The 9,613-nt window shown below is 38.0% G+C and overlaps 1 protein-coding gene across 1 annotated transcript; it reads right to left on the minus strand.

Moving 5' to 3' along the window:
- Window positions 1–1,757: 1,757 nt before the first annotated feature.
- cfap206 (cilia and flagella associated protein 206) lies at window positions 1,758–8,992 on the minus strand. The gene is made up of 12 exons (XM_042390744.1): window positions 8,800–8,992; window positions 8,454–8,537; window positions 7,744–7,834; window positions 6,684–6,872; window positions 5,998–6,162; window positions 5,270–5,484; window positions 4,925–5,044; window positions 4,449–4,647; window positions 4,188–4,328; window positions 2,564–2,757; window positions 2,128–2,271; window positions 1,758–1,996 (listed from the first exon to the last, which is right to left on the minus strand). Exons 1-12 carry the CDS (start codon window positions 8,905–8,907, stop codon window positions 1,775–1,777), a joined length of 1,872 nt encoding a protein of 623 aa, XP_042246678.1. The 5' UTR covers window positions 8,908–8,992; the 3' UTR covers window positions 1,758–1,774.
- Window positions 8,993–9,613: the final 621 nt, after the last annotated feature.

Here is a 9,613-nt window from a genome sequence, read left to right on the forward strand (position 1 = left end):
AATTTCAATTAGTAAACTGAAAACTCTTGATGAGTTTGTGTGTAAAACAAATTAATTTCCTGATTTTCATCAAGTCTATTTTTAGAAAAGTAAAGACTTTTGACCCACATGACCTGGTGAAAGTTTGATTGACGTGTACTGTCAGGTGTGTAGAGACAATAAGTAACTGCAGCTCATATATTTGAATGGAGAGTGTGAGTGAACCACTAGGTGCTCTGTCCCTAATAAAAGAAAAACTGCAGTACAGAGCTACAAATTTTAGTTTTGATTTTATTTTTCTGCAGCACTTTATCACTAAACTGTCACTCTCACTCCATTTTTTTCCTTTCCCCTCATAGGTCATCCCCACTACTGAATTATACATATAAGACTCATAATTATTGTAAAATAAATGATAATAACATCAAACTTCATACAAAGTTTGTATATAATGTATTGTATGTATATAGACCTTTCTGCTGTATCCTACAAAAATGAGCTGCATTCAACCCCCACACCCATCCCCTCCCTCCTATTCTCTCTCTCTCCCTCTCAGTTGGAGAGGAGAGTCACTCTTCTTGTGAAATCTCCTCATAAATCCCATGACTTTGGCCAAATCTTACATTAAAAAAATTTTAGTAGGAAATTTCGTGGGGAATCCATTGATACAGGTTTGAAAGTGGCCAGACTTATAGTTTAGATGTCAGAAGCCTTTGTTTGACACAAAGTCCATGCCTCCCCCATTCATTTACATTGTAAGGGGTACATGTGATGTGACGTGACAATGCAACTTTCAGAGCTGATAAAATCCAACTGACTATGGGTTTAATGCTTGTCTTATTTTCCAGCCTGAACAGTTTACTAACCTGTTTATGTACATTGTAAAAGAAAACTGAATCACAGGTTATCATTTGATGTATTTCTGCAGTATATCATACATGTTTCAGACAGTGTTTAAGTTCAGTTTAGTGTTAGTTAGTGTTTCACACATGTTCTAAATTCCTCTGTGCTATATATATTCTAAACTTAGTTCTTTGCTGTGTAAGATGAGGCAGTTGTGTGTTTAACAGTTAAGTCTATTCTGTTATACCCTTACCTGAGCCAGTGATAAGATAAACTGTAGTTATGTAGATGTTTATGTGTAAAACTGATAAGCTTTAGAGGATAGTGTGGTTTGTCCTTAATTTAATATAGTAGTGATGTTATTTTGTGATGCTACTTGGTGCATGCTTATGTACTGTCATATATGGTCGTGAAGAAAGACTGTTCCTAGGTTAGCTGAACTTTTGACTTATGTTTCTATCTGAGGGTTGGTTGCTGACCTGTAAGGTTAGTAAGCAGATGTCATAAATTCTGTACAAGTAGTATTTAAGGGACTGGTTAAGTGCCAACCTTTCAGACAAAGAAAAGATAGCTAGGTGGTATGTATCTTTGTCTCCAGAACTATGATGCATTATACTTCTGATTGTATTATTTGATTACATTATTTCATAACCTGACAATGCTCTCTTGTGTCTTTATTGAGTGATCAGCAATTTCCCATTACAACATGCATTTAAAAGACAATTTGAAAAAGCTCTTAAGCCAACACCTGCACATACATACTGTGTACAACAACAGTAACACATGTGAGCAACACTTTACACAACTTTATCATCTGGCCCTGCTCTCAACAGGCTTTTGTCTTTAATAAAGTTGTGTGCAGATTCCTTCAATCCTTCTCAAGTAACAAAATGAATAAAAACCATTACATGTGTTTACTTTGTCTTTTCTTTTTCTCAACAACACAACTTAGTTATTCATCCACAGATCTGGTCAGGTTTGTTTTGACCACGTGTCCGTCTTTTTGTCCCCTCAGACCTGCCAGGTAGATCTGAGGTTTGGGCACATTGCTCTCACCATCTCTCTTACACTGGCAGGTTGCGTCCTTTGGCAGCCAGGTCTGAGTGACATTTTCCCGTCTCATGTGGCTCAGACCGGTCTGCGTTGAGTGTGTCACTTTGGTCCGAAGATTAGCCTAAAATTTTGAAATACAATTGCTTTACTTAATTTGGTATCAATAAATGTAATTACTGGGATGTTGATGCTAGAACAGTTATGGTTCAACATACAGAACTGTGAAGCATCTTGTCAATTAATGTGGCTTACCAGTTTGATTGCTTTTTTTCGCAGCTCCCACTCATTCCACTCGTATGACTTGACAATGTTTGTCTCCAGTGGGTGGATGTCGGTCTGTGTGCCGCTCTCACACTTGGTAATGGGCTTCACCAGTAAACTCTCTCCTGGCTGCATCTGCAAAAGCACAAGCTAACAACTAAGTTTGGATTAAACTCCCAGTGACCTCAGACTGTGGTAAAAGTGGAGGGATAGCAGCATGCATCGCTGTCTGCCACACTGTTATTCTTACTACCACCAGATGGCGCCAAATTAGACAATTTCAAAACCTACAAATTGTGGCTTTAATAAAATGTGTTCTTTATATTTTTGGACTATATATAGAGGAATATGTACATCTACTAAACAATAGGTATCCGAAAAATGAAGCTTGTCTGGTAAAATTGTGGCCTTATAACTGACTACTAACCTCAGAGTATGGACTGATGCAGGAAAACTGCCGGTGGAGTTTGAGGAGTTGAATGAGTTCAGAGGAGCGCTTGGCTTTCTCTGCCACCTCTGTAATGAAGTCATCTGGACTAGAGGCAAATTTTAAGGCAGCTTCTTTGGAGCTGAAAACATAGAGTCTCTCCTTGTGTTTCAGGACTCCGATGTGTGGATTACCTGCACGAGAGACAAATATTCCAGACTGTTTGGTTTAAAAGGGTCAAAGAAAGACACAACAGCCTGCATTAATTGTATCCTATTTTAATAATTGTATCATATCGTGTCCCTCTAAACAAATTGTACATATTGAGAAAAATCTCATAATTGGAGAATTAAATGATAATATAATGACATATTACAAACACAGATAAAAATAAAAGGCAGACATATATGGGATTTATACATTACAAATGCTGTTTAAAACCGCTGTTGTTTATGATTGCTTGCTGTAGTGTCGCTGTATGATAGATGTTTATTAATTGAAGCATTGTTGATTTAGTTTCCTGTGACTGTGTATACTGTGATAACAGCTTGGTGATGGGGTCAGTGCTCATATTCAAACCTTCACTGTTCATCCTGTGATGTTAATCTCTCTCAGATGTTGACATTCTTGGATGAACACCCCTTCATAAGACGATACCCACTGTTTGGTTATTGGTCCCTGACCTCAGGGTGGTGCCCCGTGATTATTAATTCATATTCATTCATTCATACTAACCCTATATCTTTGGTTGTGGACAAAACAAGACATTTGAGGGTGTCATCTTGGGCTTTGGGAAACGGTGATCAACATTTTTCACCATTTTCTGACATTTTATGGATCAAACACTGTATCAATTAATCGAGAAAATAATCGACAGATTAATTGATAATGAAAATTATCATTAGTTGCAGCCTCACTAGTTATACCATGAAGCAAAGAAGCACATTAATTTACATGAGAAAGCATGGATTAACAACACGGAGATCTAAAACCCCCAACCTTCAAAAAATATATATATATTTTGCTGTTTGCACGAATACACACTTGCCAGATATTTGGTTACAACATTTATACTGTATCTGTCATTGGAGGACCTGATTATTTATCTTTCACAGGGAAATTGGACTCAACAACATGAACACAGTGACTTGCTAATCAGATGATATTTATTGATCAGCCCTGATCATACATCTAAACATGCCATAAACATGAACCCACAGTAAGACTAAGCTGTTTTACCTCAATCCAGGTTTTTTCACTGCACAAACACATCCTCTGTTTATTGAAGTCCATATGACAGACCAGGAGTGTTTCTTCATTCTTCATATTTCTCAAAAACAAGCACTCTCCCTCATAATTTGAGTGGTCAGTTAGTATTTTAAAACTGGATTAGAGAAATGAAAAGGTGTGCACAAATCTAATTTACACAGGTCAGCTGACTCATTATCTCCTTCACACTGCCTGTTTATACTATTTTGGAAAACAACACACTGACTGGACCAGTGACCTCAGTTAAATATTCTGGCTCACACAGAGCAGTCAGCACAAATCCAATCTTGCCCCCATAATGACAACCAGAGCATCTACATACCATTTCAGATATCACAGAGTGCCTTAACCCTACCTGGAAGTAGAAGCCCATCTGTGTTCACAAGTGTGTAGCCACAGACTCCATTATACTGCAGTGGCAGCTCAGTAAAGCTGGCTGTTGTTTCAGGAAGGAACCACTCCTGTGGCTTCATCTCAGCTGGATTGATACGCTCATCTGTAAAGCATAATGAGGCACAACACCCGCACTTAAGCTTGCTTCAAAACAATCTTCTCTCTGGAGTCCATGCTTGAAACACTTATGGAACATGATATGAATGACTGTTGGTGATGTCACCTGGGGATTCGCTCATTCTCTGTTGGTCCGTCTTCACCTCGGAGCCCTCCAGCAGGCCGTTTAAATATGCTTCAGAAAAAATCTTGGCCTGAGAGGCGAGGAAGGGCTGCAGATTGAGCATGATGTTGTTGAGGATCTTCAGCAGCTCGGCCTCATCCTGAAGTCCAAACCACAGCTGTGACAGAGCCTTGAAGAGCGGCTGAACAAAGATATGAAGAATGAGAGTAAAATAAGTAATAATGAGACTGTAGAAAGAACAGAAAAACACTAAAAGCAATACATGCAAACAACACATTTCATAAAGATAAAGTATAATGTACCCCATGATAGATACTGTACACAGAGAAAACCACTCAGAGTTCAAGCAAAGAGTTACCATTATCAATGATCAAACCTGGGTCTCTGCATTGGGATGGGAACTGTATCCACCATGTTAGCAACAGTAACCACATAATAGCAATGACCAAAACACTTACAAAAACTTTTGTAGTGGGCACAGCTGACTTTGACTTCACAGTTTCTTTCAGCCGCTTCATCTGTGATGACAGCTCAGTCTGCAGGACCTCAACATGCTTGGCACATAAACATGCATCAGCCTGGTGGTAAAGAAGAAAACACTGTTTTATTTTTTACGAAACATTTTACTCAGGAACATGAATTCACTTGTGTTCTTTTACCTGATAAACAACTAGAAATAGTTGTGAGTGATAGGCTGATTAGAGGCTACAAACAAATGTATTTAGAACTGGACGGCTGTTCGTTTGTCATTACGTCAGTTATGACAGTACCACAAACACAACCAGCAGCTACTGTTAGCTCACCAGTAATATTTTGAGGAAAACTTCATGCTGCCTGACGTTGTAGAGAGCCTGTTTGAGCAGCACCAGCGGCACGTCACATTCTCCAGACTGACCGTCGGGTCCTGTCAGTTTCTCCAGCAGAGCTGTGTATTTCCACACCAAACTCTGTGATACATTCAGCTGGTTTTCTATGCTTTTACTGATGACTGGAAGAGCTTCATGAAGAACTGCAGGCACTGCAGAGAGAATGAAAATCATATTGATCAGATCCTTTCATTTATAACGGTTTTGTGCATAAAGCATAAAATCAAATTTATCAACTTCTTGTGCTGAGAATGTGACACCTGACCAATCATATGCCTAATGGTAGTCAAATGGTAGTCACACATCACAAGTAAATCCATTTAATGGCACAAAAAATCCAATATGCTTGTTGACAACTTCAGCACAAGTGATAGATTGTTTAACATGCTTAACCTTCTACCCAGTGTCACTCTAGATATGTGATGATCCAACATTTTTATCTCTAACTAGTAACTGTCTTCCGAAATGATCTATATGGTCTCTAAGAATGTGGTACTTTTACATTAAAACTTATTGCAGCTTTAATATGAGTATTCTGCTTAACGCCTTATCTGTTAAAAGAGGCACATTATAGTGTCTACATCAGCTCACCAGATGTAAAAGTAAAACTAACATACTGACAAACTGTAAGAAGGTTTTTATGTCAGTATGCTGGTGTACCGTACTTAGCTCATGGAGGTCGATCTCTTCTCCTTTGCCGCCGGCTTTGTTGAACAGCCTGATGCCTGTGACAATCATGGTGAGCTCATTGAGCTGCTGCTCCTTGTCCTTCTTTAACAGAACCATGAAGGCTGCCAGTTCAGCCGGAGGGAAGATGCTCTGCAGGGCAGCTGGTACAAGCAAAGAGGAAGAAATCAAGTACAGGCACTAGTGAATGTGAACTTAAGATTACCATTCTGAAAGCCTCTGATTTTAAGAATTCTCATACAATATTTCTGCCTGAGACAGTTCAGTCAGAACATTTAAATATAAATCATTCTTTGTTGGCCCAAAAGAGTTTTGTGCAACAAATGAAGACTGACTTTGGGTTCATACATGTTAGAAAAGCTAGAAATGAAACTTGACTTTAGTGAAACTTCTCAACATTTAATCACATGGAGCAGTGCATGATTTAGCCAAGAGACATAATTAAGTGCACTGGTTAATTTCCATACTTTAGGAGAGAAAGGTACAGTTCACAGATGTGGTTTGTGAACTGTGTGTGTGTGTGTCTGGAAGGATGGAAAATCATACCTTACCAAATCTACCAAATCTTTACCCTTCATACCATGCGGTGTAATGCTGTCACTGTACAGTACTTCTCCTGACAATAGTTCCCCAGAATCAGGGAAAGAACAAGTGTGTGTGTTACCTGTCGCCTCTTGCACAGTGTTGGAGTCAGTAGGTGAGCCCATGCCGGAGCGCAGCAGGATGTAAGTGACGATTTTACGGTACAGAGTGTCTAATTCCTCCCGTCTTGTCACCCTGCTGTCAGTGATCTCTCTGCTCACTGTGCTCAGTCTGGACTCCAACACCCGGTGGATTTCATCAAGGAACTCACCTGCACAAACAAGGCACCTGCTTGGTCATGATATTCATATTATTACTGATTTTTCATACGTCTTCTGTGTTAATATTTCCTGAGAGAAGCAGTTTTATTTTTGATTTTTGATTGAGTTAAAAACAGCAGTATCTCAACATGATCAAATGACAGACTGTGTATGACAGTTGAGTGTCTAAACTTATATAAACTAAACTGAAGTAGCTCAGTGATATGATCATTTAAGCTTGGATCAATGTTAGCGACAGGTTTAATGATGCAGGATAAAAATCAACATATTTCATAATACATGTTCAATAATAATATACTAATATGTTTTGACAGAGTTGACCTGAAGAACATTATTTATGACAGTCCTGTAAATGCTGCAGATCAACATCAAGGTATCTGATCAAAAATATTGTGATACTTGATACTGTTAGCGTTGTCCAGCCCTACTTACACAGGCACATAAGAACTTCATGTAAGAGTGGTCACAAGTAGTGCTGAGACAGTCAATTAATCCATTAATCGATCAACAGAAAATTAATCAACAATAATTGATTAATCATTTAAGACAAAAATACCAAACATGCTCTGGTTTCAGTTTCTCAGATGTGAGATGCTACTTTGGGCTCTGGGGACTTGTGATGAATATTTCTCACTATTATCTGACATTTTATAGATTAAACAATCAAATCAAGTCAACTAGTCAAAATAACAATTGTCAGGTCAACAGAGTGGCAAACCTGTGTACTAAAAGCTATAGTATACATTCATAATACACTTTATGTGACAACAAATTGACTGTAGGTACCAGACTGAAAAGAAGCTGAAAATCTTCATTTTAGAAGCAGAAAACATTAGTATGAATGAAGTTTGTATCACTTACGTCGAGAGGTGTAATTCATATCAAAATACACTTGCATTTTGATGGTGTCGAGGGACGGACTGCACTTTTCCGTAAGTTTATCCAAACACAGCTGTAAGAAATATAGCAGAGATTGAAGAGAACACACACAGTGTTGCTTTAATCATGACTGTAGATACAGCACTACTGATGGTTTACATTCTACAGTTCAGATGTTTTCCTTTAATAGGTTTACTCCAGCATTGTTTTTAACTCAATATGCTTACATTTGACCACTTTTAGACAAACGATATATAATTAAAGACAGAATTTAGCATATTTCCATCAGAATTTTTTTCCAGCGTGAAGAAGGCTTTGAAACTAAATCACTTTGGATGCTAAAGCTTTAAATATTCATGCTGTGAAATAAAACAATATTATAAAAGAGTTATCTAAATAAAACATGAAAAATTCAAATAAAAGACTTTATTACGTCTGATCTAAATATTCAAAATAACAGTCAGGACACAAACTCAAACACAAACTCAGTCAGTTCCTAAAAATGTTAATAACAAGTACAACTACACAGTAACTGAATGTTCTATAATAAGTAACTTTACAAACACAATGATATACTTATCATAGTGGTGACTTGTTTTGAAGATTGTATTTCATCATGAAATACTGATGAATAGTATAGTATGTATAGTATTAGTATAATACGGGGTTCTTAATGTAAAATATGAACTTACCTCTTCAAGTTTCTGGACATCCTGTTTGGTCAGAGTCCGGTCAACATTGAAGCCATTTCTTGGGTCCAACACAACAGCTTTCACCTGACAATATTTCACATATAAAGTCACTTATAATAATATATAAACACAAATCTTCGTAGAGGAGAGGAGCCAGTCAGGGTTGATAACATGATTCCCAACAAGCTCCAAAAATGTCAATTTTGCATCAAATCATCTCATCTCATGACTAATAAGTCATTTTCATTGTACAAGTATAACGTTAAAGTTTTTAAACGTTCAGTGTGTATGAAGCAAACATTTACAGTAGAGAGTGACTGCAGCAGGTTAACGTTACGTTACTGACCATGAAAGCCACCAAAGTGTCAGACACCGCATGTCCTCTCCTCGCACACTGCGTCACTATCTCACCAATAATGTTCTTAATCACGCTTTCTGCACGAGCCCGAGACATTTCTACCGTCACAAGCAGTCAGCTGGTATCTTTAATTAGCTGCAGTTTGTTTGTCCTGAACATCCACAACAGCGTGTTGATAACTGGTTGCCACAGCAACACGTTCACCACGTAGATGTGCTGAGAGGCTGCGTCCACTAGAGGGCGCTGCTTATCTTTATTAACCAAACACTGATTTTTTAAATTCCTTATCAAATAACCTGTAATAAAACATTACACTTATAGAAGTGTATTTATGGCTCTAGTAACTGTATTATATGTAGTCACAGTCAGAGGTAAACAAAGTCAGAGTCAGAATCAGCTTTATTGGCCAAGTATGCACATACAAGCTTTGATTTGGTTTCTAGTGGTTCTCTGTGCTTCAGAAAGATACAAAAACAACAAGCTGAACAAAGATATCAATGTTATGTACAAGCAAGTGGGTGAAAGATAGATACATACAGTACATATAGACATATACATACAATGTCTATATACAGGTAGAACGGTTTTTGTAGATTGTAAACATTTAGGAAACCAGCAGCTTGCCACCAAGCAGGAGGGCCGATCACTGAAACAATAAAAATTCCATGATGAGAGCAGAAGGCAGGATGGAGACAGACAGCTGAATCCCTGCAGGGAGCTGGAGGGAACAAAGTATCATCATGAAACACAGTACAAAGACCTGGAAAGAAAACTGGAAACCTGAGGAAAAAAGGCCTTGACT

The sequence above is a fragment of the Thunnus maccoyii genome, chromosome 17 (genome assembly GCF_910596095.1).
Source record: "Thunnus maccoyii chromosome 17, fThuMac1.1, whole genome shotgun sequence".
NCBI classification, from domain to species: Eukaryota; Metazoa; Chordata; class Actinopteri; order Scombriformes; family Scombridae; genus Thunnus; species Thunnus maccoyii.

Bases quoted from the DNA above. Each gene is read 5' to 3' on its own strand.
- cfap206 (XM_042390744.1), bottom strand. From the start codon at position 8,907: ATGTCTCGGGCTCGTGCAGAAAGCGTGATTAAGAACATTATTGGTGAG. The intron at 7,835-8,453 runs GTAAGTTCATAT...TATTTCTTACAG, and splicing joins ATGTCCAGAAACTTGAAGAG to CTGTGTTTGGATAAACTTAC. The intron at 2,758-4,187 runs GTAGGGTTAAGG...TCTCTCGTGCAG, and splicing joins AGATGGGCTTCTACTTCCAG to GTAATCCACACATCGGAGTC.